Raw genomic sequence first — 27,360 nt, forward strand, 5'->3', positions numbered from 1 at the left:
ACAAAATATTACACCTGGTCTTGTTTGTATTTTTATTATTAAGATATATTATATTATATTATATTATATTATATTATATATATTTATATGTTTTTTGTAATTATTATATTATTATTATTATTATTATTATTATTATTATTATTAATTTTTTTAAATTTTTAATTTTTTCCTTAATAATAAAAATACAAACTGGACCAGGTGTAATATTTTGTTTATTATTCAGCTTCTTGGGGTATATATATATATATATATATATATATATATATATATATATATATATATATATATATATATATATAGATAGTCAAAAAAGAAAACTCCCTTGTGAGCAATCATGAAGTTAGAGCAGGTCGAGGTTAGGCCTCATCCACCACTGGGGCTGGATCACCAAAGGGGCTTTCCACCCACAAATGCAGAATTTAAATAAGATTTTTTTATACAGCCTGTTTTGTATTACAGTTTCAGTTCTTTTTTTTCAGACGTATTTTATTTCTTTTTACAGAACATAATAATTTGTAGGTTTCTGGATTACCTTTAATAAAATCAACTCTGCGCTCACAGAAATGCACATTTTATTATTACTATTGCTTGCACTTTGCCACATACTGTCTCCAAGTTATAAATCAGGTGGATCTTTAAGATAAAAAACAACTGTTGTACCTTGCACTTTGAGAGTGCATATAAGCCCTAATCACAGCAGGTTCTTTCGTTTGTCGTAGATGATCATAGATGATCAGAAATCATGAAGTTTTTATTATTTGCTTTAACCACACATGTTCTTCTGTGCAATGTGACTGGTGAGTGAAAAAGACAATGATTGCGATTGCATACGGTGGCATCTGTGATGTGGCAGTATTTGTTTTCTGCTGAAATCTTCTCGCATGGATCAATTGATAGTTTATAATATAGACACTTCTATTAGCTGTGATAAGCAATAACATCACACAGCTAATGTGGATAATAACTGCTACCTATAACATATATATACTACTTTATATGCTACTTTAATAAAATGTAGAAAGTATTAAAAATAAAAGTACAAGTATATTTACAGATCTAAAAATTTACTTAAGTAAAAGTGAAAAGTAGCTTATTTAAAATGTACTCAGAGTAAAATTTACCCAGTTACTTTTTACCCAGTGGGGATGGGGAAATCTAGTGTAGCTCAAAAAGGACAAATGTATATAAATATCAAACCTGTTGTTTTTCAATTGAAAGAACACCATTACAAATTAAAGTGCAATAACAAAAACGTTATTATATTGTTATATTATAATGTCATTTATACAAATGAGAGAAATCATGAAATGCAGATTCAGAATTCAGACAGTGAGCGCATGTGTTGAAAAACCCCGGCGTTTTCCGCAGTGACGAATCGAAAACGCTCTGATTGGACCCTGCGTTCTCAACAAAATTGTATGATTGGTTATATTGTAATGCTCAAGTCTAAAAAAACATCAGCAGATCTTCTCTTAAATATAACACTTTTCATTCATTTCATATGGCATATATATTGTATAAATTGCGACAATAGTAATTGTGGATTGAAAGTTTTGCCTAAAAAGGCGCGATTGCGTTATTTTAATGTATTTTTTACTCATTAACAGATATGATTTAAAATGTAGTTAAGTACAATAGAATTCCAACAAAACATACTTAAGTAAAAATAAAATTAAAGATTTTCAAAAAATTACTATAAAAAGTAGAATAAAAAGTAGAAAAAACACCAAATTACAGTGACGCAAGTAAATGTAATTTGTTACTTTCAACTCTGTGTATATATATATATATATATATATATATATATATATATATATATATATATATATATATATATATATATAGACAGACAGACAGACAGACAGACAGATAGATATCTGATTAAACCGGTGTGTGCCATTTCTGTTTTTGTTGATTGTGCATGCATATTATATCACATTTGTTTGTCTTTAAGGAAACTGGTGGGAGGATTATCAAAAGAACTTGAAGCACCTCAGTCAGGAGGCACTCTATCATGTAAGAGATCCCTTTTTCCAGACATTCAATAGTTTGCTGTAATTTTACTTTATTTGCACCAACTACAGTGAGGAAACTTAACCCTAGCACTAGTCCTTCTACACCAAGACACACGTTAGTGAAAAGTCCAAAACAGCTGATTTGTGATGTTTTATTTCCTTAAATACAAATCAATTTTTAGACTTCAACACTGCATTAAAAACAACAAAACAGCCTCTTTACCACCACATAATGAAACAAATATTAAAAATGGCAGTTAAAAAAAAAAGACAAAGTAATAAAGCAATTGTTCAAAATGGTATCTTCATTTAATTAACAAAAAACAGTAAATCATTGATTCAGTAAATAATTTTAATTTAAAGCAAAACCAAATATTAAGAGCTGACTGGGATTTGATTGAAAAGTATTTGGAAATAATTCTGGCTCTTTTTGGACTGAAAATGAGGCCACCGGTGATACAAAGTATATCTGAAAGTTACAAGTCAAGTTTATTTCTATAGCGCTTTTCACAACAGACATTGTCTCAAAGCAGCTTTATAGAATTTAACAGTTAAGGTGATTATTAAGGTGTGTATTTATCCCTGATGAGCAGCCATGCCGACTGTGGCAAGAAAAAACTCCCTTAGATGTTATGAAATTCATAGATGCCAAACAGAAGAAAGTCAAATTGTTGTGCAGTCACTGTGATCCAAACCATAGTTTATATCTAAATATCCTGAAACTGTGCAGCGTCATACTGAGAACACGACTAAACATCTTGTTTGTGAACAATGACAAAAGGACTTTTTATTCTGATGGGAATGAGATGTACACTGACACAAATATTTACTTTTGAGAGATGATCTAAGGATTTATAAAAATACAATTCAATATGTTGTGCTGTTTGTACAGATAGTTTTAGATTTTATGAGGATGAAACCTTGAGAGGAACCAGACTCAAAAGGGGAACCCATCCTCATTTGGGTGACATCAAGAGTGTGATCATAAATCTTTAAAACAATACAGAACACTGGAGAGTGAGAACTAACATAAGCACTGGAGTGTGTGATTATAAGTAATGTCCTTTCTACAGTCTTTTACAGTCAGTTGTGGTTATAGAAACTAGGAGCTACTGAGCAACTCATAAAACAGCTCAACATGTGCGATCATCACAGATCCAACACCAGTTTCTTTGATAGAAAGTAGCCAAAAAATTACATAAATACAGAAATGAAAATACATTTATTTAAAGTTATTCTCTACTGATTTCTTGACTCTTCAAACGTCTATCCTTGGTTTGCTTTGCTCTTATCCGCATTCTTTAAAGCAAGGCTCTTCAGTGGTTCTTTAGATGGTTAAACGTTCCAAGTGGCTGTGCTTAGAAGCTTTTCAAAAAGCTTTTCCTTTGTACAGTTTTATAGACATCTCAAGTACAGGGCCTCTCTGTGATTTTCTCAAACATTCTTTACTTTTTTTAACTACATACAGCTGCTTCGAGCAAAGCTACTGAATTCTCTATAACATATAAACTCGATTTACAGAAAATAGCACTTCTACAGACTATTAAACGACACCCCTAAACAGTGTCAAATCAAACCCTTTTAGGAAAACTTTAATTTTTCCAGGGAAAATCTAAAAGGTTGAGAAGAATGAATAATAATTTGAGACTCCACGAGGTCACAGGTTCAGGTAGAATCCCGGTTTTCGACGTACCTGTCTGGGTACGTCTGGGACCTTTGAAGCAAAGTAATAAGAAATATTAAATAATTGAACACTGAAATAATGAGCCTATTATTTGTATTTTTTTGATGAATTTCTGCCAGCAAAATCCTAATTTGGAAATTTCCGAGGAATAATTGGAGACACATGGAAACCTTTTTACACTGCTAGAGCTACCGATAGTTGTTTTTGTGGGGATTTTTTCAATTCTTTGCTTTTGCAGGAGTATCCAGATAAAGTTCGACAGCAGAATTTCAAGCATCCGACTTTCCAGTGTCCAGACATGAGCCCTTCTCCCACTGTACCAACATCAGGTAATACGAGCTCTAAAATAATAGAAAATCTAGAAGATTTAAGGCATGGAGCTTTTAATTTATAAATATAGAAATAGTTTTTAAAAAATGATATAAAATTGTGCATAAAAGAAACAACAGAATTGTTCTTCTTCTTAGGAAGCATAAAAGTAGTATTTGATAAGAGCTTGACTTCACCCTGTACCTTTATTATCTGCTATTTTTAATCTATCAGAGATATCACAGATCTCTACATCTGTCTCTCTTTCTGAGGCTTATCTAAATACTGTTTTTCTCAGTTGCTTTGGATCATTTGTCAGATCAGAAATGAAATTCCAGAAACTGCTTGTTCAACCTCACTTGTGCACATCATAAAAGCCATTTCTCGTTGCTTTGATCAAAATGCGAATGCTTTTGTACATTAATTTAATCGATTGTGTACAAGTGTCTGCTGTTTCCTATATTATCAGTTGTTTATGTTCATGTTGATCAAAAATATATTATACTGGTTTCACCTGAATTGTCTAAACCTCCAAAACATCTCAGTTTATTGTATACGTCACTGAATGCAAAATGGTTAAACCAGTTGTCAACATCTGTCATCTGAAATCTCTATTACATTTTTTTGTAAATGTGATGTGAATTGATGGATTGGACAGATGAATCTCGAATGTCACTAATGATGGCGAGTGAACGGCATCGGATCAACCGATAATCAACCAGTTCTATAAAACAGTTCAAAGGTGAATCTTGTGAACCTTCAATTGGAGAGTGAATACAGACAGAGCAAAAAATGGATGAAAAACTAAGAAATGAACAAACACTTGTACAGTACAGTAAAAGTGTGAATCCTGTTCGGTCTCTTGCAATCAATATAAATCAAATATGCAACCAAATACTGTCCTGCATCTCCTCCACCGCACTTTGTCTTACCTTGATGAAGGGGGATGTGCAGTGAGAATGTTGTTTTTTGATTTCTCCAGCGCATTTGACACAATCCAACCCCCAATTCTGCAGGAAAAACTCAGGAGTATGGCAGTCGAGCCATACTTAATATCCTGGATCATGGACTATCTGAAGGACAGACCCCAGTTTGTCAGAATGGGGGCCAGCCTTTCCAGAACACTTTGCAGCAGTGTGGGAGTACCTCAAGGTACAGTTCTTTCTCCAATGTTGTTTGCTCTGTACACGACCGACTTCCAACACAACACAGAGGCTTGCCACATACAGAAATTCTCAGATGATACCGTCATTGTGGCCTGCATTAAGGAAGACAAGGAGGTGGAGTACAGGCAGCTGGTGCAGGATTTTGTTCTTTGGTCCAAGCAGAACCAGCTACTGCTAAATATTAGAAAAACGAAAGAACTAATTCTGGACTTCAGAAGACAACCCCCCCTCTCCCAGCCAATATGCATTGATGGTGACCTGGTGGAGACGGTCACGTCTTATAAATATTTGGGAGTGGTGTTGGACAAGAAACTGGACTGGAACGAGAACACCACCCTGCTCAGTAAAAAATGTCAAACCAGGATGTACTTCCTGCGAAGGCTGGCATCTTTTAATATTTCCACCAAGCTTCTTAGTATGTTTTATCAATCAGTCATTGAAAGTGCTCTGCTGTACGCTGTGGTGTGCTGGTGCGGCACAAGCAAGAAAAACCTGACCCGACTAAATAAGATCATCAGGAGGGCTAGCTCTGTTGTGGGACTGAAGCTGGCCTCAGTGGAGGAGGTGGCGAACAACGGACATTGTTGAGACTTCAGGCAATCATGGACAATGTGACACACCCTATGCATGAGGCCATCAGTAAGAGGAAGAGCAGCTTCAGCAGCAGACTTTTATCCCAACGCTGCACCACAGACAGACTTAGGAAGTCTTTTGTCCCACGAGCCATCAGACTGCACAACACTCTGTGTTGAGAGCTTTTACTTTATCTTTTTGATTAGGCTGGAATTCTGGGAAACTTGGCTTGATTTTGATTTTGGGTGATTGTTTATGTTTATATTTGCTTGTACCTTTTTATCATTTTATTTTTTATCTATTTATTGTGTTTTATTTTATTTTTTTAGGAATGATTGTGTTTTTATGTGTGGGCAGCTGGCCACTTAAAAATTTCCTTCGGGATCATTAAAGTTTATCTTATCTTATCTTATCTTATCTTATCTTATCTTCTTAAATAAATACATTTGTGCTGCTGAAATTCATAGATGCCAAACAGAAGGAAATTTTTGTGCAGTCACTGTGATCCAAAAATCCTGAAATTGTGTAGCGTCATACTGAGAACACAACTTAACATTTTGACGATTTTGATTGTGAACAATGACAAAAGGACTTTTCATTCTGATGGGAATGAGATGTACACTGACACAAATACTTACTTTTGAGAGATGAACTGAGGAATTTTGAGAAAAGTTCAGACTTTTGCAAGAAATCCAATGTTTTGTGCTGTTTGTACAGATAGTTTTGAGATATGCACTTACTGCTTTGCAAATATTAAAGATGATGAAAGAAATTCTCCAAAGCAGCTGAGAAAGTAAAATGGCCTTCGTGTGACAAATATGTTGGATTTCTGGATCAGAATGTTGTGAGATCAGATTACCACCAAGCTGTTACTGCTGGGATCCTGAGCAAGGCCTTCATCCCTCCAATGCTCAACTGGCAGACGAGAAAAGCCGCTATGCCAGAAATATAAATGAAATGTAAATAAATGTAAAAAAAAAACATCAGGATAAAAGATCAGTTCGGTTTGCTTCTTACTCAACATTCCACTGTGCTAATGTTTCCAAACATCATTTCCATCCCTAAAATTATTGTACAAACCACAGTTGTCTATATAAACTACATGACCAAAATTAGATGGCACCTGACCATCACACTCATATGTACTTGTTGAACAAATTCCAAAATTAGTCCTCTTTTTGCTGTTATAATAAACTTAACTTAAGGATTCCCACTAGATGTTGCCACATGGCTGTGAGGAATAATGTTCACTTAGCTATAAAAGCGTTATTGAGATGAGGCGCAGATGTTAGGTGAAGATGTCTGAGGTTCAGTCATCCCAGAACTGTTTAGTTGGGCTGTGGGTTGTGGAGGTTAGGCATCTGTGCAGGGCAGTTGGGTTCTTCCACTCCAACCTTCACACCCCATGTGTTCATGGAGCTCTAAAATAGGTTTGAGTCTCTTAGTTCCAGTTAAGGAACCCTGTAATGCAACAACATAAAAAAAATAATCTAGTTATCTTTATGCTTCCAGCTTCCACAAACCTTTGGTCATATAATTGTGGGATGACATAAAAGTTAGATTTGACTTTGGTTGTGCTCCAAGAATAATTTGCATGGACTCCTACATGCTTATCTGCGTTCTCAGATAACACACACAAAGCTCACCTGACTGAGATCCCTACACTTAAAATTACATACTGTTGCCATTTCTTAAAGAATAATTATCTGTTTTCTGCCCATATATGCCCCATGTAGCTCTCTACTAAAGGTGTCCTGAGCCAAAAGCAAAAAGGTTTTGCTGCTGGATTATTGTTTCTGTGTATTAGTTGTTATTATATGAAATGAAGTGTTATTCTATTGGATAAACACATTCAGCTGTTATTAAATAATAGTAGCACCCTTTAATCAATCTAAACATATTATAAACGAGTCTAACCATATTGTTCAACTCAGATCTCTGTTTTACAGTTCTAACTTTTTGTAGGAGGTAGCAGAGCTGAAGATGTTGAGATTTTCATTGGGAGTGACGACGATAGACAGGTTTAGAAATGAGTTTATTAGAGGGACGGCGCATGTAGGACATTTTGGAGACAAGGTGAGGGAAGTGAGATTAAGATGGTTTGGACATGTGCAGAGGAGGGACATGGGGTATATCAGTAGAAGAATTTGGAGGATGGAGCCACCAGAATAAAGGAAAAGAGGAAGAACAATGAGCAGGTTTATGGTTGTGTGTTGAGGGAAGACATGCAAGTAGTTGTAGAGGACAGAGTGAGTTGTAGAGGACGGATGATCCGCTGTGATCCGCTGTGGCGACCTCTAATTGGAGCAGCTGAAAGTAGATGAAGAAGATACTTTCACTTAATACAACTGCCCCTTATTTACTTTGGACATAAAATCTCATGGTAAAGGCCTTTATTTCCCAAAGCTGACCCTTGTGTTTTCTGTTTCAGTGGAAAAGGTGAAAGCAGCTGACATTAAAGTCATTGCCGCTTTGGGAGACTCTTTGACTGTAAGTAGCAGCATTGAAAGTTAATGTTCGGTGCTCAGTGGCTACAAATTCCCCCATGTGGCACTACATAAGCAGACAAGTTGTAACTTATAAGTTGTTTACTTATAAGTACAATATATTTTAGGTTACAAATGTGAGGGTACCAGTCGAAAGTTTGGAAACACGGAGTCTTTTATGGTTTTTGAGAGACACTTGCATGTTCAATTTGTGTCTATGCAGGTCATTTAAAGGTATGAAGATTTACTTTGACCAGTTGTCCAGATGTTCCACTTTATTTTTAATGAAAAATCTTAGCATGAATAACAGCTTTACACACTTTTGACATCTGGACAGTTTGTTTTTCCAAACATTCAGCTGAAATACTTTGCCGTGCTCTTTTGTAAAATTCATCAAAGGTGTTGTTCACCTTCAGACCTTGTGATCCAGTTCATCCCAAAGCAGTTCAATAGGATTTAGGTGCAGTGACTGGCCAGGCTATTCTATGATAGAACACTCCAGTCGTCTGTAGCTTGAAGGTACCCTTCGGGTTATTGTCTTGTTGTATGGTGAGGTTGGTTCCAATGAAACGCAGTCCAGATGGAATTGCATGGAATGGTAGCCATGTAGGTTTAGAATTTGTTTCACCCAGAATAAGTCTTCCCTGCACCAAAACAACCCCAGACCATTACATTTCCACCTCCATGGTTGAATTTGGGGGAGATGCAATCGGTTCCAATTCTTGTTCGTTTTTTGCCTTTTACTGTACCTCATTCACTGCATAGAAACAAAAGGACCAGGTTCCAAAAACCATAAAAGACTCTGTCTTTTCAATCTTTTGACAGGCTTTGTAGAAGTTTAGGGTAAACCACCGCTGGAATTGTAAAACATTAATTGTGGTTGATACAAAAGTGACACATGCTTTAGTTAGGAAAGTGTATAGATTTCAGAACTATGTCAAAATTAGACTTTTTGTTTTTAACAAACCTTGTTTTTGTCTTTAACCTTTCATCAGATCTAATGCACCTTTAATGTATATTTAAAGTAATTGAGTGCACACAATTCGACCCTGAAGATAACTTTTCTACTTTAGAGGGTACACTCACTTTGTTTGTACCCAGGGGGAAGTAAAAATCAACATCCTTCCTGATGCAGGTTTCAGTTTAATGCTAATAAACGTTAAAAACTGAACAGATAAAATCATCTCTGTTCTCTTGTGGCTTAATTCGTCTACTTATAAGATTTAAACATGTATTGCATTTTTTATCAGACTGCTATTGGTGCAAATGCGTCTACATTCCTGGGAGTGCCAATCGAGTATCGTCAAGTATCGTGGAGGTAATGAATCTTGCCAGCACAGATATTTCATTTAATCATGATTTTGTTGACAATATAAAACTGGATTGTGTATCTCTCTAAATTTCGATGCTTTATTTTTTAATTGTATATCAGACCTTGTTACATTCCATATTTGTATTTAATAACTTACATTCCTCAACAAGAAAAAGAAAGTCAATTCTAAAATAATTAAAAGTACTCAAATGCAATTTTTTTGGATAATCGAAATCAGGTTAAAAATAAAACAATGCTATCAGAGAATTTTTTAGGGAAAAATTTACAACCAAACCTACAGTAGATTCTGTGGTTCTATCACTCGGATGAGGATGGGTTCTTTCTGGTTCTTTTCAAGGTTTCTTCCTCATACTGTCCAGGCCAATTGATATAAAAAGTAACAAATTCAATTACAAAGTTAAAAGTAAAAATTTAAAAAAGTTAAATAGTAACTTAAAAAAAAAAAAGAATGTTAATTGCATATCTTGTGACCTGTGAGAAGAGCAGTAACTAATTTTAAAGCCTTCTGTGACATCACTTTTCACTGGACCATAATTAGCTATATTTTAATTTAATTTAATTTTCTTTCTCTTTCCTCGAATGCATTTTCACCTTCAAAATGCGATGCATGAATTGATCCTGCAGCTTAACTAGCTTAAGGGTTAAGTTGAATTGAATAACCCAATGATCATACAGAAAACACGAGAGGTAACAGTTTCATTGATTGTGTTTTTGATATACTATTCAGTCAGCATTATTGTCAGAACTTTATCTTTCTGTGTGCAGTATCGGGGGCCATGGAACGTACCGTGATGTTATCACTCTCGCAAGTAAGATAACTTATCTCAGGTTCAGAGGATATTTCTCTCCTGCTCTGTTTCTTACTTTGAATAACATGGGATCTGTGAGTTCTTTCTCTCTTTCTTTCTGTTTTAGACATCGTGAAACTATTTAACCCGAATGTGATTTTTCCGGCACCTATAATGACCCTGAACGATCGTCCTTCAAGCCTTAACGAGACCGGATTTAATTTAGCCGTCACTGGACACAACACAGTGTAAGTGTAATGTTCACATTTATGGCATTTTTCATTTATCTCATTTACACAAACAAACAGTTGAGGGTTAGGTTACGGGATCGGGGCTTGGCTAAAGATTTGGACTTTCCTAACAACTACCACTTCCTCACATTTGAGAAATTGATGCTTCTCCAGTTTTACAGAAATAATTTAGAAACCAATATGCTCATGTGTCTGAGATTTACTCACTGGTACTCATGATCAGCAGGAAAATAAACATCGCATCACATTTATTGTGATTTGTTTAAAAAAGAAATGGAAACAACTACATTTTAATGGAAGCTGTAATGGTCCTTGAGGGTCTCTACTGGCACTTTGTTGCCCTCTATAGGTAACTTGTTATGTATAGTGGATACCATAAAGACCAATAGAACATCTATGGCAATTTATAGATACCAGGCTGGTACACATCAGAAGGATGTTTATTCATGTAGGCTGCTCAGGTGCTTGTTCAGTCTCCTGTCTTTATGAGACTGGACTACTAGTGGGTAGTGGGTCTACCTCGAAATGCAATTTATCTTCTGCAAATGATCCAAAACGCAGCTACACAAGTAGTTTTAAACCTGCTTGTGTTTACATACACCACACCTCTGCTACACCACTCCCTCCACTGGCTTCTGGTAGCTACATGTATCAAATTCAAAACACTGATGCTTGCAAAAGTCATCTAGCGCTGCTCACCTGCTCCCACCTTCGGATGAGGTAGGTATACATCAAGACTCTTTTTTGTTCAGCAGTTTGAGCTACAGGAGCTCGTCTGTTGGATCAGATCACATGGACCAGCCTTCGCTCCTCACATGCATTAATGAGCCTTGGCTGTCGGCTTCAGCTTCACCACTGTTCCTTCCTTGGAGCACTTTTGCTAGATACTGACCACTGCAGATTAGGAACATCCAATAGAAACTATTTTGCTGAAATATGGAAAAAAAAACTAAATAGACACTCTCTGTCTGTCATGTGTGTGTGTGTGTGTGTGTGTGTGTGTGTGTGTGTGTGTGTGTTTGCTGTTCTGAGAAGGACAAGCGAACCCATGAAGGATGTTTTCCTGCTTCGTGACCTATATTACTAGCATAGACAGCAAAAGTAAACTAAAGTGCTTAATGAAAATGAGAGAGGGAAATCTTCATGAACTCTGTGCCTGAATGTGATAAGTGGTACAATCGTGATAAGCATATCTATATGATAAGAATGCATAAAGTGACCCTGGGCCTAAAAGATACACACACACAAATACACACATGATAAATCAAATAAACCCATATGCAGAATGAATGGTGTTGAAGTTGTTCAATCTTTTTTTTATTCTTTCATGTGTCATGCTTTTCAATTGTTCCTGGTAAACAGGAACTTCTCCGCACAGGTCAGGAACATGATCGACACCTTTAAAACCTATCCGGTAGGACTTCCGTCTGCTATTTTGTGCTATTTTTGTCATTATAACCTGTAGTATTTGAATTCCTGTAGTCTGTGATCATACAGGGGTTTTTGTTTTTAAATTCAAATCAAATCAAAATTCAAATTCAAAGTCACATACACATTCATACAAATAAAATAAGTATAAAGTATAAGAAAACTATATATATATATATATATATATATATATATATATATATATATATATATATATATATATATATATATACACACACACACACATGAATTTCAGAAAGGGATAGATGCGTATGGTAGATATTGACAGAGTACAGAGTTTCTATTAGTTTAATTCGTTTTAACTTTTATGAATTGTATTCTGTTTATTTAGGGGTTAAATTTCAAAGAGGACTGGAAGCTGGTGACTATTTTAATTGGGATGAATGACATCTGTGATTATTGCAAGGACAGAGTAAGTCAGCAATTTTTTATCATGTTGTTATTCGAACACATCAAATGATCACTGGACGCTTTAGATATACACTATATGGGCAAAAGTATTGGCCATATGTGGATCTTCCCCAAACTGTTACCACCAATTTGGTATGGCAATTCCTCTGTGCACATATCCAGCTCAATGATTATCTTTACATGTGCTGGTGTGGAAGATCTCCTGCTATAGCGCTCTGACCTTAATCCTATTGAACACCTTTGGGATGAATTGGAACGCCACCCCAGGCCTCCTCACCTACACCATGACTTCACTAAGACCCTTGTGGCTGAATTTCACACAAATCTCCACACTCCAAAATCTAGTGGAACATCTTCCCAAAAGAATGGCAGTTATTATAACAGCAAACGGGTAGTAGATTTACGTATGAAATGTATGGTCAGGTGCAAACCTTTGTCCATATAGTGTACTGTTATAAACAACTTTAATTGTCATGTCTAACATTTATTAGTTCTTATCAATAAAATTATTAACTGTTATACATTTTAACTCCTGTGTATACGAATTCGTAGACCTACTGTATCATAGCAATAACAGATTTTGTTGAAAAGTTGTGCATTTCTCGGATTTATTTACATTACCAGCAATAAATGTATTTATATATAGATTGTATATATTTATTTTTATTGTTGATTATGAAATACTGATTAGTACAAAGTGCTTAAGAGCCCAGATTCAGAGCAAATTACAGATTTTAAAAGGTTATTAAATTAGCAAAAACGATTCAAGTTTAAGTTAAATAAGACACTAAATAAACCGCAAGAAAGAAATTAAAAAATCTCAGAATATTGCAGGATTACTTAGTTTAAGGTGTTTTTTGTTGTTGTTGCAGAAATTGTTTACACCTGACAACTTCATCAAGTACCTCACAGCCTCCCTGGATATGATGAAGAATGAGGTGATTCCTTATGCATCTATTAAATATCATTCAAGTTACATTTAAAATGTTGTCTTGTGATCAGCTGGGATCAAAAGTACCTGAGAGTTTTATGAATGTGTTTGTATAACAGGAGGTTTTAAAGCAAATCTTTTTTCCTCTTAGTTGCCATGTAAGAATATTTCAAACAGTAGATACAGTGGGGCAAAAAAGTATTTAGTCAGCCACCAATTGTGCAAGTTCTCCCACTTAAAAAGATGAGAGAGGACTGTCATTTTCATTATAGATTTGGTCAATAACAAAAGTTCATCTCAATACTTTGTTATATACCCTTTGTTGGCAATGACAGAGATCAAACGTTTTCTGTAAGTCTCCACAAGGTTTTTACACACTGTTGCTGGTAGTTTGGTCCATTCCTCCATGCAGATCTCCTCTAGAGCAGTGATGTTTTAAGACTGTCACTGGGCAACACGGATTTTCAACTCCCCCCAAAGATTTTCTATGGGGTTGAGATCTGGAAACTGGCTAGGCCACTCCAAGACCTTGAAATGCTTCTTACGAAGCCACTCCTTCGTTGCTTGGGCGGTGTGTTTGGGATCATTGTCATGCTGAAAGACCCAGCCACGACTCATCTTCAATACCCTTGCTGATGGAAGGAGGTTTTCACTCAAAATCCAATGATACATTGCCCCATTCATTCTTTCCTTGACACGGATCAGTCGTCCTGGTCCCTTTGCAGAAAAACAGCCCCAAAGCATGATGTTTCCACCCCCATGCTTCACAGTAGGTATGGTGTTCTTTGGATGCAACTCAGCATTTTTTCTGCTCCAAACTCAACTTGTCGAGACAAGTTGAGTTTGTACCTAAAAGTTCTATTTTGGTTTCATCTGACCATATGACATTCTCCCAATCCTCTTCTGGATCATCCAAATACTCTCTAGCAAACTTCAGATAGGCCCGGATATGTACTGGATTAAGCAGGGGACATGTCTGACACTGCAGGATTTAAGTCCCTGGTGTAGTGTGTTACTGATGGTAGCCTTTGTTACTTTGCTCCCAGCTCTCTGCAGGTCATTCACTAGGTCCCCCGTGTGATTTTTGCTCACCATTCTTGTGATCATTTTGACACACCACGGGGTGAGATCTAGCGTGGAGCCCCAGATCGAGGGAGATTATCAGTGGTCTTGTATGTCTTTAATTTTGTAATAATTGCTCCCACAGTTGATTTCTTCACACCAAGCTGCTCACCCATTGCAGATTCAGTCTTCCCAGCCTGGTGCAGGTCTACAATTTTGTTTCTGGTTTCCTTTGACAGCTCTTTGGTCTTGGCCATAGTGGAGTTTGGAGTCTGACTGTTTCAGGTTGTGGACAGGTGTCTTTTATATTAATAACGAGTTCAAACAGGTGCCATTAATACAGGTAACAAGTGGAGAACAGAGGAGCCTCTTAAAGAAGAAGCTACAGGTCTGTGGGAGCCAGAAATCTTGCTTTTTTGTAGGTGACCAAATACTTATTTTCCACCATAATTTGCAAATAAATTCTTTATAAAATCAGACAATGTGATTTTCTGGATTTTTTTTTCTCATTTTGTCTCATAGTTGAAGTGTAGCTATGATGAAAATGACAGACCTCTCTCATCTTTTTAAGTGGGAGAACTTGCACAATTGGTGGCTGACTAAATACTTTTTTGCCCCACTGTATAGCTATGAAATATAAAATCAACATACCACCATCTCTGTCAACAGCTTTCTTTTAGAAATCTAAGCCAAGAATTTGTCCTTTTATTCGTAACTACTGTCATGAAAATGTTTGCCAGGTTCCTCGACTGATCGTCAACATGGTGCAGATTTTTACTATGAAGCCTCTGAGGGACGTTCAGAAGCCCTCCTTTGGCTGCCAGCTTCAAAAGTATGACTTGGGATTTGCAGGAAATGTTTCGGATTGCAGTGTTAGCATTAAGATCATCTCTCTCTCTCTCACTCTTTCTCTCTCACACACACACACACACACACACACACACACACACACACACACATATACACACAAAACATCTGAATTTCTTGCTTTAAACCTCATTTAAACCTCATTTGTGTTCATTTTTCTCTTTTCCCTTTACATCTATCTATCTATCTATCTATCTATCTATCTATCTATCTATCTATCTATCTATCTATCTATCTATCTATCTATCTACTTCTCTCTCTCTCTCTCTCTATCTCTATCTCTCTCTCTCTCTCTTTTTCTCTAGGAGTTTCTGTTCATGTTTGGTCCTGCCTGAAGAGAACTCCACTGAGCTGGCAGAGTTGAGTAAGCTAAATCTGGAATTCCAGGTATGTCTTATGTGGGTCACAGAGCTATTTAAGTGTGACATAATATATTGTACTAATTACGTCCTAATAAAGAGAAAAAGCATTACAAATTGACAAATCGACTATTTTATCAGAGTATATCATGCATTGTTTGTGCCACATAAAGTCAAATTGTTTGTGATATTCAATGTGAATTTACAAATAAGAATTATATTATATATTTATTATATTAAATTATATATATAAAAATAAATATATTATATACATGACATGATTCTTTGTTAACAGGAATTTAAAGGGTTTTTTTTCTCAGTGAACAAAATGCAATATTGTTAGTAATAGGATTCAGTGTAATGGTTATAGGCACTATGATGAGTATAATCAGTAAAGTCGGAATTTTTAAACGTCAAACTTTACATTTATCAATTTAATAATAATTGCATGACTTTGCATTATTTCATTGTAAAGAGTTTTATCACAAATCATTACTTATAATCTGGAGGAGTCAATGAAATCTAAATAATCGTGTTATCCAATTATGAGACAGACCGGGGCAGGGATACATGATCTATTTCCAAATAAATACACACATTCTTGTTGAACATATCATTAAGATTTATTGTAAAAAAAAAAAAAAAAAAGGAAAAACATATTGTTCTAACAGTATGCATTTGTAAAAAAACAATAAAATAAAAGTGTTACGTTTTCTTGTATTTATTCTTGTATTTATATTAACAGTGTGTAACTGTGAAGTAAACAGTAATTTTAAATTTTTAGTTTACAGCTTTTTATTTTCACTATTTTACATTCTTTTACTTTTAAAAACTACACAAATCTTTTACATTGTAGTACCATTACATCTATTTATAGATAAATATGTATTGTCTAATAATCGTAGAAATTACAATGTGTATCGGAACTTACAAGAAGTTTGACATCTTTCCATAAATAAACACACAAAATACATAATATTCTTTAAAACTGCAGCATTATAATAAAGGGAACACATCACCCAAGCTCTAATGGATAATCGACACAAAAGTCACATTTGAGTGCATTTGAGTTTCAGCTCAACACAAATAGGACAAGTCTGGACTCTGGGGTGAGACATCATAAGAAGGCTACTTGTTTTCTCCAATGCTATAAAACATGTTTTTAAAATAGCATGGAACAAAACCATAATGGGAATCCGAAAGCCTTTGAGTCGAGTGAGGAGCAATTTGTGTGACACACAGTTCAGTTAACAGCCGGTTTGTGTGTGTGTGTTGTGGTTCGGTAGAGGAGACTGGAGGAGCTTCTGGACAGTGATCGCTACTTTAAAGAGGATTTTGCTGTGGTTTTGCAGCCGTATGCAGCCTACGCACAGCCACCCAGACTAGCTGTGAGTACCTCTTTCAAACAGTTATTAAATATAAAATTACTTACAACCTTATATATATATATATATATACAGTACAGACCAAAAGTTTGGACACACCTGCTCATTCAAAGAGTTTTCTTTATTTTCATGACTATAAAAATTGTAGATTCACACTGAAGGCATCAAAACTATGAATTAACACATGTGGAATTATATATGGAATTATATACATAACAAAAAAGTGTGAAACAACTGAATATATGTCATATTGTAGGTTCTTCAAAGTAGCCACCTTTTGCTTAGATTACTGCTTTGCACACTCTTGGCATTCTCTTGATGGCTACTTTGAAGAACCTACAATATGACATATTTTCAGTTCACTTTTTTGTTATGTATATAATTCCACATGTGTTAATTCATAGTTTTGATGCCTTCAGTGTGACTCTACAATTTTCATAGTCATGAAAATATTTTGAATGAGCAGGTGTGTCCAAACTTTGGTCTGTACTGTATATATAATATATATAAACTTTTGGTCTGTACTGCATATATAATATATATAAACTTTTGGTCTGTACTGTATATATATATAAAAAAAAAAACACTTAAAGCATCTGTCAACAAAGTTATCCATTAGTCCAAATGTTGTTGTTTTTTCTCTGTGGTTTCTTTCAGGACGGCACAATCGATTTTAGTTACTTTGCTCCAGACTGTTTTCATTTTACCATAAAGGGTCACGAGGAGTTGGCCAAGGGCCTCTGGAACAACATGGTAAAATCTCATCTCTCCTACATTAACATTAACTACACTATATTGACAATTGTTTGTGTACACCCAACCAGAAGATTGCTATGTGCTGCCGAGAAAAAGAATCAAATCCAACTTATGTAGCTTGTATTTTAATCCAATTTATTTAGAGTGTGTTTAATCCAACATATTAAGCTTCTAACTAGTATAGAACTTATTAGATACCATGAGTTTAACATAAATAGATATATTCAGCCTTTATTTTAATTAAACTCCTTCAACCTATTTACTCCAAGTAGAAAGCAAACTGAAGTCTGATACTAACATATATAGAATAAGGCTTGACTGATGTTGTTTGAGTGTGTCGATGAAAGTAAACAACCAAGTATGAGGCAGAATAAGTAGGTTTATTAGGATTAAAAAATTCAGTCGATAACAATAGGGACTCAAGAAGGTATGGAAGAGTATTCGAAGGACAGACACAGGAAGAGAAGACTCTGGAGAATTTTCATTAGTGGGAGATAGAATGGGGAAGTTGGAGAACAATGAGTAGGAGACCAGTAGGGAGGATAGGGAGAAGATATGTAAGATGGAGAGAGAGAAGGAGGAGTTGATGCAGGTGTGCGAAGATCATCAGAATCTTCATTATCAGTTTCTCCTGGTGGAAAACAACCTGGAGGTCAGGCGAGGTCTGTGGGCCCGTCTCATGTGTGAAAGTGCGTTGCATGGTGCGAGGAGGCAGGAAGGGGTTATCTGGAACAGTTTGGGTAGATGGGTGTTCAGTGACTCGTGCAACCTCGGCTGCTAGGGAGTAGAGTTGAAACTGGCGATACTGTCTACGAAGAATGCTGCTAGGAGCTGGTCTGGAATGTTTGCGAGAAGAAGCTGAATGGAAAACAGATAAAGAGAAGTTAGCGAAGGTCAACACCGCAATAACAAGACATAAGACTATTGTGTGCAGGTGGCAGAACCCGGAGAAGAGACAAGATAGCAAGCTTCTGAATGCAGCTACATATTCTGCACTAAGAGCCGTACACATAATTACTAATATGAATAAGTATAGTTAAACATATATGAAAATATAATCCATGTAGGAGGATATCAGCTTAACTCAATAATAGTAGAACGTAAACCGCAATAAAAATGAGATGCTGTAATTCAGCCACATTAAAGGGTTTTCGAGCATAAACCGCCTTTTTAAGGTCATCCCACAGCATCTCAATAGGATTTAGGTCAGAAATCAGGAAGGGGGCAAACACTTTTTCAAACCACTGTATATATATATATATATATATATATATATATATATATATATGTGTGTCCGCTCAGAGAGAGGTTCTGAGTTCCGACAGTGCTTGTTGAATATTCCACATTTAGTCCCAATTTGCTGCTATAATGACCTCCACTCTTCTGAGAAGATGTTCCACTAGATTTTGTGGAGATTCATTCAGCCACAAGGGTGTTAGTAAAGTGAGGTACTGATGTTGGTGAGAAGGTGAGGAGGCCTGGGGTGCAGTCAGCGTTCACGTTCATTGTTCAATTGAGTTAAGATCAGAGCTCTCTAGCAGGAGCTCTTGTACTCCAACCAGGTTTGGATCTTCTAGTGCAAATGAAGTTCAATTTCATGGTTACACATCCAAAGACATCCTATATAATTGTGTGCCTTCAATTTTGTGGATACATTTTGGGGAAGAAGCACATATGACTGGAAAAATCGGGTGTCCAAGTACTTTTTTATATATAATGTACTTTTATACCACAATAGGATATCGGTCAGAATTTCTGTTGAGAAAATTCTATTCAATTCAATAAATCACAATGACTTCATAAATAAGAAACCTTGAGAGGAACCAGACTTAAATGTCTGAACCCATCATCATCTGCGACTCTAAATGAGCATTCATTATAGTTTAATCATTGTTGGGATTATCAAATGTTCCTTAATGGCAATTGGAGCCCTAAGCCACAGTATCAAAACTGTTTATATTAATTAGAGTCCAAATCCATCGTCATGGTTCTTCAGGGTTCCTAAGTGAATATCCACTGTATTGTAATGTATCTCATGATCCATCCTCAGCAAGAGCAGTGACTGGTCTCCAGTTGATGAGAACTTCATTTAGAAGTAGGATATCAGATTCATCCTTAGAGCAAAAGGGGATTTCTTAAGTCTTAATGTTGATATACGAGGTGGTTTCAAAATGTTTGGAGACTCGCTCTGTTTACAAGAAAGTACTTTATTTATCAACGTTTGCACACCATCACCTAAAAAATAGTCCCCTTGCACAGTAATACAGCGCCCCCTGCTTTTCTGCCACTTCTGGAATGTGTCCTTTAAGTCTTCTCTTCAAAGTTCCACAATGGTTCCAAAACAGCAACCTTTGAGCTGATCTTCATCTTAGGGAAGAGGATGAAGTCTGCAGGAGTCGAATCTGGCGAGTAGGGTCGGTGCGGAAGTGAGATCATGTATGCAAGTTGCATAGTTGGGATTTAAGCACATTAAGGGTCTTCCTGATCACTTGTCGTTCTCCAATGATGTTCTCCTGCTCTTGAAGCGAACGACCCGTTGCAGAATCGCCGTATGTGAAACGCATGTCATGTCAAACGTCTCTGTGGCGGATTCGCCAACTTGACATCTCCAATTTCATAGTAGCACACGTGGGTCAGAATAGCACCAGTTAGTACCATTAGTGCTGTATCCTGTTAGGAAAATGGAAAGGAGTCTCCAGGTTTAGCACTTTGTAACATCCAGTAAAACCTTAGAGGATGTTTATGTTTCTATTACGACAAGGAACAACTGTTTTTAATGCAGCTGCTATAGTGTAAGTGATAACAGGAGCTCACTTGTTCTACAGATGTTCTTCAAAATGACGTGCATGCTGTGATATAAGTGGAGTACACTTTTCCTTGTCCATCGCAAGACATGTGGTGAATTTCTTACATGGTACAGCCTGCTCAAAAATCTTTATCTCTTGCAGTTTCAACCTCCAGATAAGAAGGATTTTATCGAGACCTTCTCAGAGCCAGTGATACCCATGTGTCCATCAGAGGTAGGATAACAGTAACAATGCTTTTGAATCCTCTGCAGTGTTCATGTTCTCCTCATATCTCACATTTATTTCCTTCACAGGAGCATCCTTATATATACACCAGACCTAAAGCTCTGTCCTCTGCAAACCATCTGCAAGTCATCTGGACTCTTTTAACCCTTACAGGATTAATTACCGTCTACAACAATAAGGATTAAGGCTGTAGACTGTAGATTTAGTCCTGTTTTTCTGACACACAGGCATGAATTTATGCTGTAAGTTAAGCATTTTACCTCATTTTGATGGAATGAGCTTGTGGTAAACTGTCCATGACTTCATCAAACTGACTTTTCATCATGATGACATAATGATCGGATTACTGCCATTAAAACTGGCCAACATTTATTTTTATAGTCATGCACATTTACAGTACACACACCGGCAAATGGCAGACCCCCGACTTCTCTAAAAGTAGAGAAACACTCGGTAAAATGTGACTCAAATAAAAGTGTCCCTTTAAACTTCCACTTGAGTAAAAGTCAAAAGTATTTGCCTTCAAATGTACTTAAGTATCCAAAGTACTATGATTTATTATAACTATTATGTTCCTATTATCATTTTTTCTCAAGACTCTTTACTTAATCAACTCGGTTTATGTGAAAAGACTCAAATGTGACTCTCAGCACACTGATCTATTAATAGAATAATATTAATGACTCAAACACTGATTGATTTTTTTATTACAATGATCATGAGCCCAAAATCTTCTTTTCAACCACTTAAAAAAACCTTGTAAATCAGGTCACGTGTATTGTGGTGAGTTCGAAGTCAGGAGTTTCTTCATCATTTATTCCTCTCTAAATGTTCTGCTTGATGTTGAACTGATGCTGAACTGTATGTTGGTGATCAGTAGATACACCAAGCACCAATCAAAACAAGTCAACAGAGCGAGCGCTCGATCCTGATTGGTGGATTGTTGAGTTACGTTTATATCCTCATAAATATAAAGGAACGACCGATTTCGCAAAATGTAGTTGAGTAAAAAGTAAGAAATTTGCCTTTGAAATGTAGTGAAGTTAAAAAAAAGTTTTTAAAAAAGTTTTTCTGAATGGAAAGTACGGATACGCAACAGTCATGCAATGATCTTATTTATACAACAGTGGCAGTGGCAACATGATTTGAACTAATGACCTTCTGAGCCAATGTCCAATGTCATAACCAGCTTTGTCATTTATCTTCCAAGAATTTCAAAATATACAAATATTAGTAATTTTAAACCCTGGATTAAAATTTTAAGAAACGTTAAATGGAAACAGAGATTCCGAATCTGCACTAAAAACGCTGAGCTCAACAATTCTCCGTCGATTGTTTTCCTTTACTTTGTAGAGCTTATTACACTCTCTGCTTCTCTCTGTCTTCGCCTGTATTTCAGAGTGATAACGTTCTTTCATTTCATATTGTTAACGCTAGGTTTTTAAAGGGATTCTTATAAATATATACAATCTCGGATTGTATAATTAGTATGTAAATGAATCACTGACTACAAAATATGAAACAACAGCAATGTATATATTGATGAATGTATATATTGATTGTATGCATATCATTTTAAACCTGTAATTTATGGGCATTTTTGTTCAAGTTTTTTTTTAGCAGAACTGATATTGGGAAAATTGTTGGAATAAAGATATTTCAATAACGTCCAAATCACTAAGGGTTACAAAATGCGGACTGAAAAGGGAACTTGTTTTTATTTTTAAAGACTAATACAAAGAAATTGTGACACAGTGGTGTAGTGTGCGGTTCTGCTGCATCACAGGGTCCCTGGATGGATTTTGATAATGATAATAATAAAAATAATAATAGTATAATATTGAAACTTTCTTCTACGTGACCGTCTTGAGTTTAAAAAGAAATCATAATTAACCCTAATTTGAAGGCAAACAAAAATGTTAAATGTCTTTACAGCGATAAATGTTCGCGTTCCTGATATACATGTTATAGACGAAAGTTTGTGGACACCTGAGCATAAGATTTGCTTTTTAAATATTCCACATTTAGCCTCATTTACTATTATAATAAACTCAAATGCTCTGGGAAGATTTTCCACTAGATTTCTGTGGAGATTTGTGGAAATTATTTTAGCCACAATGGTGTTAGTATTGTATGTGTAAAGCAATATGTGTAGGTTTTGTGCACAGGGGCATTGTCATGCTGGAACAGGTTTTGGTCTCCTATTTTAAGTCAAAGGACAATTAAATGCTACCACATGTAAAGACGTCCAATACAATTGTGTTCCTCCAAGTTTGTGGTAACAGTTGATGTCCCAATACTTTTGACCTGTGGGTTTGTATGCTTTGTGTCTACAGTTTTTTCATGACCTTGCAGTAATAAAGTTTACCATAAGAGGGCAGTATTGTATATAAATTCACTGTATCTGAACTACAGATTTGTGTCTGTAGCTTAACTACACTACACCTCCCATTAGACTAAATCAAAATTGAATGTTATTTAATTACAAAGGTATAATTGCTGTACAGGTGTTAAATAAATCAATAAACTCACAGATAACTCCAACTTGCTTCTCTGACAGGGATTTAGCACAGTAATGTTTTGAAAACACTGACCTGGAAGTAGCATTTAGTTTACTAGCATGTTTCATTGCATTGTGTAAACTGGACGAGTCTCTGAAAAGCAGCTAATAGCAGATAATAGTGAGCCGCTAATTAATTATTAGAGTCTGAGTACTGTCTGAGCAACTGATTACTCCATGACAATCTGTTTATTCTATTAAAAATGTATTGCACACAGAAATATTACGACACAGGATCAGGGTCGGTCTTCCTCATAGCACATAACTGACGAAACTAACTGACTTTGACACATAAATGATGTTACCTCAGGCAATGTGTGTTTAAATTGGGCTATGCTGCCTGAATACATACTTGGTTTGTTTAAGAGCTGGCTAATTAGCGCATGTGAACTACTTGCTAAATCCAGCCATCACATGTAAATAAGGGGGAAACGTACTTTGAGCGTTTTTAAAACGTGCTAATAAGTAAACGTTATTTGGCAGGTACACCACTAATCCTCTTTCTCCTTATCTTCTTCCTCCTCCCCTAGCACTGTACCTTCTACTACAATTGATCTCCTTCCTCCTCTGCTTCCTCCTGCCCTTTTCCTGATTCTCCTTCTATTATGTCATTAATAAATACTATAGTTTGACTATCAAGAGGATGCTTAATAATGAGTTATTAAACTGTTTATATTTAAAATATATTTGATTAATACCTGTACATGCTGTGGCTTTTAAGATACAAGAGGAACTCATTGGAAAAATATGTGTGAAGGAATCGACTCTGATGTCATAATATGCAAGAGCCAATCAGGGTCGATATGCAAATGTGTCTAGGATCGTGCCATTTTGGTTATATGGGGGTGCGCAATGTCTGATTTCACATAGAACTTTTTTTTCGGTTTTCCTCCAATACGTTGACGGAAAAGAAAGAAGCTTTTAATAAATATTTTTGACTTGCGTGAATACATCCAACCCCCGGGAGATTTCGTAAAGGTTTCTTCTGTTCTAATTTATTTCTGTAAATTAATTTGTGATTGTTTTTTCGGTGCATCAACATTGCGCTGCATTTAGATCGCGCTCGCACAGGCAATTCGATTTGATCTGATTAGCTATGTAACAATTTATGTGACAATTCTGATTCGACTATGTAAATCCTTAGTCGGGGACCCCCCCTAAAATAAGAAAATATTTAGGTACTGCAGAAAGAGGTAGGTCTTAAGACGTCAGTTTAAGCCTGCTGGTAACTCAGCTGTTCAGATATCAAGCTGAAGTTTGTTCCACCACCTTGGTTCCAGGACAAAGAAGAATCTTGAAGCATGTCTTACTTGTACTCTGAGAGATAGTGGACCAGTTGAGGAGTGTTTGGGGATGGAGGGATGAGTGGAGTAGTGGTGGATGTTGGAGGGAAAGTGGTTCAGAAATAATGCTGTGAGGTAGAAATGCTGTGGTCTGTTTTTGTCTTTGTAGGTGAGCATCTTCTTCTTCTACCTCTTCTTTTGGCTGCTCCCATTAAGGTTTGCCACAGAGGATCATCCGTCTCCATACCCCCCTGTCCTCTACATCTGCCTCTTTCACACCAACTACCTGCATGTCTTCCCTCACCACATCCATAAACCTCCTCATTGGTCTTCCTCTTTTCCTCCTTCCTGGTGTCTCCATCCTCAGCATTCTCCTACCGATATACCCCATGTCCCTCCTCTGCACATGTCCAAACCATCTCAATCTCACCTCCCTCACCTTGTCACCCAAACATCCTACATGCGCTGTCCCTCTAATAAACTTATTTCTAATCCTGTCCATCATCGTCACTCCCAACAAAAATCTTAACATCTTCAGCTCTGCCACCTCCAGCTCCACCTCCTGTCTTTTACTCAATGCCACTGTCTCTAAACCGTACAACGGCTTTGTAGGTGAGCATCAATGTTTTAAATCTGATGTAGCAGCTACAGGAAGGCAGTGAATGGAGCGTAGCATTGGGGTGGTTTTGGAGAATTCAGGAAGGTGAAAAACAAGTCGTGCAGCTGCTTTTGGAATCAGTTGTGGGGTCGAATGTAATATCTGAAAGTTGTTAGACCACTGGAGCTGTCTTACTCTCTCTGACACACACACACACACACACACACACACACACACACACACAAGAACAAATCCTGACCCTGATTCAAATCGTAATGTACACCAGTTACACATAATTTGCATGTTTACACAAACTGCTTCCTCTGGTATCCTCTGGTGCCGTTTTATTTGGACTGGTTACTGTAGCAATGCTGACTCACAGTTAATGTAATTCAAAAACCAAACACACTCACACGTGCGCACACTCTCGCACACACACACGTGCATGCACGGTGCATCGGCATAAAAGTTAACGATGTGATGCATCGAGTTAAAAAACTGCACTGCATACAAGTTAGCATCATTTGAAACATAAAAATATTTATTTAAATAGAATTACTAGTAGATGTGATATACTTTTTTTATTTATAACGTGACCAATACTTTGTGACCAATATTTTATATGTAGATTGATTTCTCCTCGCTGAACCGTTTCACATAGAATACAGATTAACATGGCAGAGGTAGAGCTGCATCTTCCTGCAGACAGTAGAATAAAAGAACGTCTGGTTTTATTGCATCCTTTTTTCTTTTTGCACTATAAAGGCCTGTTTGTCAGAAGTCAAAAGGCACTTAAGTAAATTGATGATTTGTTGTCCGTCTGAACTGAAATAAAAGTGAACTATCTGCACCATATTGAGTTGCATTGCGTCATATTTGTTCCATTGCATCCTATTGCATTGAATCACATTGTGTTGAATCGAATTGAAATCACATCACATTAGTAGCTGCTTCGTATGTATCTTTAATGTAAAATATTGTTGGCTATGCATCCAGATGCGAATCGCATCGGTTATGGAGATGCACATGCCTACTAAATATAATATGCATATGTAAATTCGCTCTTTCTGTTTTGAATATTCATATAGTCTGGATTTTCTTGAATAGTGGTCCGCAAGGTGAGGTGCGAGAAAAACATCCATGAGTCTGTGATGATGTTATTTCAGACCCAAACAACTAAGAGCCAGAAAGAGCCAGAAGACTTTATAATATGCAGAAAAATAGCCATAGACTTATTCTTCACATTTAAATAATAATGTTGAACAGTGTTCATAACATCTGTTTATACTGAGGGGAAATTCATTTCCACTTAAATGAATGTGTGCTACAACAACATAGTCATGGATTTTATGTAAAAATGGGAAAAAAAAGACCTAAAACAGACTTACAAATATATATTACAAGTTCTAGTCACACTTTATTTCCATTATTTGTTTTCTGCACTATGAATTATTTTTATGAACACAGAGTCAAGATATGATTCTTAACAAGACAATTCAAAACATATCAAAGAATGTGGTATTGACAGTAGGACAAGTAGATACACACACACACATACACACACACATACCCCAAGCCAGCTCCTGTGCGCTGAATGAGTATGTATACATGTGTGTGTCATTGCGTTTGTGTGTGTGTGTGCACAGTCTGTGTAGTGAGTTTTTGTTGAACTTGTGTGTCCATATACAGTAGTGAGGGTGGCTAGTGTATTGTGCATGCTCAGCTGATGTGTGTGTGTGTTGTTCGGCTGATGTTTGTGTGTGTTGTGCATATTCAGCTGATGTGTGTGTGTGTGTGTGTGTGTGTGTGTTGTTTAGCTAATGTTTGTGTGTGTGGGGTGCATATTCAGCTGATGTGTGTGTGTGTGTTGTTCGCTGATGTTTGTGTGTGTGTGTGCATATTCAGCTGATGTGTGTGTGTTGTGCATGTTCAGCTGATGTGTGTATTATGCATGTTGGACTGATGTGTGTGTGTATGCTGTGCATGTTTGGCTGATGTGTGTATTATGCATGTTGGACTGATGTGTGTGTATGCTGTGCATGTTTGGGCTGATGTGTGTGTG

The 27,360-nt window shown here is 36.3% G+C and overlaps 1 protein-coding gene and 1 long non-coding RNA gene across 2 annotated transcripts; one reads left to right on the top strand and one right to left on the bottom strand.

The window, feature by feature from the left end:
- Positions 1 to 3,917: 3,917 nt before the first annotated feature.
- On the bottom strand, positions 3,918 to 11,619 carry LOC124389878. The gene is made up of 3 exons (XR_006926649.1): positions 11,305 to 11,619; positions 6,607 to 7,208; positions 3,918 to 4,040 (listed from the first exon to the last, which is right to left on the bottom strand). It is a non-coding gene; the product is annotated as an uncharacterized LOC124389878 (long non-coding RNA).
- Positions 3,965 to 21,349, top strand: LOC124389877 (phospholipase B1, membrane-associated-like). The gene is made up of 14 exons (XM_046855434.1): positions 3,965 to 4,028; positions 8,179 to 8,237; positions 9,484 to 9,551; positions 10,332 to 10,375; positions 10,482 to 10,602; positions 11,968 to 12,019; positions 12,386 to 12,466; positions 13,338 to 13,403; positions 15,199 to 15,290; positions 15,631 to 15,712; positions 16,971 to 17,072; positions 17,727 to 17,822; positions 20,774 to 20,845; positions 20,926 to 21,349. The coding sequence occupies exons 1-14, from the start codon at positions 3,998 to 4,000 to the stop codon at positions 21,040 to 21,042; spliced, it is 1,083 nt and encodes a 360-aa protein (XP_046711390.1). The 5' UTR covers positions 3,965 to 3,997; the 3' UTR covers positions 21,043 to 21,349.
- Positions 21,350 to 27,360: the final 6,011 nt, after the last annotated feature.

This window comes from Silurus meridionalis, chromosome 8 (genome assembly GCF_014805685.1).
Source record: "Silurus meridionalis isolate SWU-2019-XX chromosome 8, ASM1480568v1, whole genome shotgun sequence".
Lineage (NCBI taxonomy): Eukaryota > Metazoa > Chordata > Actinopteri > Siluriformes > Siluridae > Silurus > Silurus meridionalis.

What these genes read in the sequence shown, in the direction of transcription:
- LOC124389877 (XM_046855434.1), top strand. Translation starts at nt 3,998, where the DNA reads ATGAGCCCTTCTCCCACTGTACCAACATCAG. An exon ending in TATCGTCAAGTATCGTGGAG is followed by an intron (nt 9,552 to 10,331) that starts GTAATGAATCTT and finishes TTCTGTGTGCAG; the next exon opens with TATCGGGGGCCATGGAACGT. An exon ending in AGCTAAATCTGGAATTCCAG is followed by an intron (nt 15,713 to 16,970) that starts GTATGTCTTATG and finishes GTGGTTCGGTAG; the next exon opens with AGGAGACTGGAGGAGCTTCT.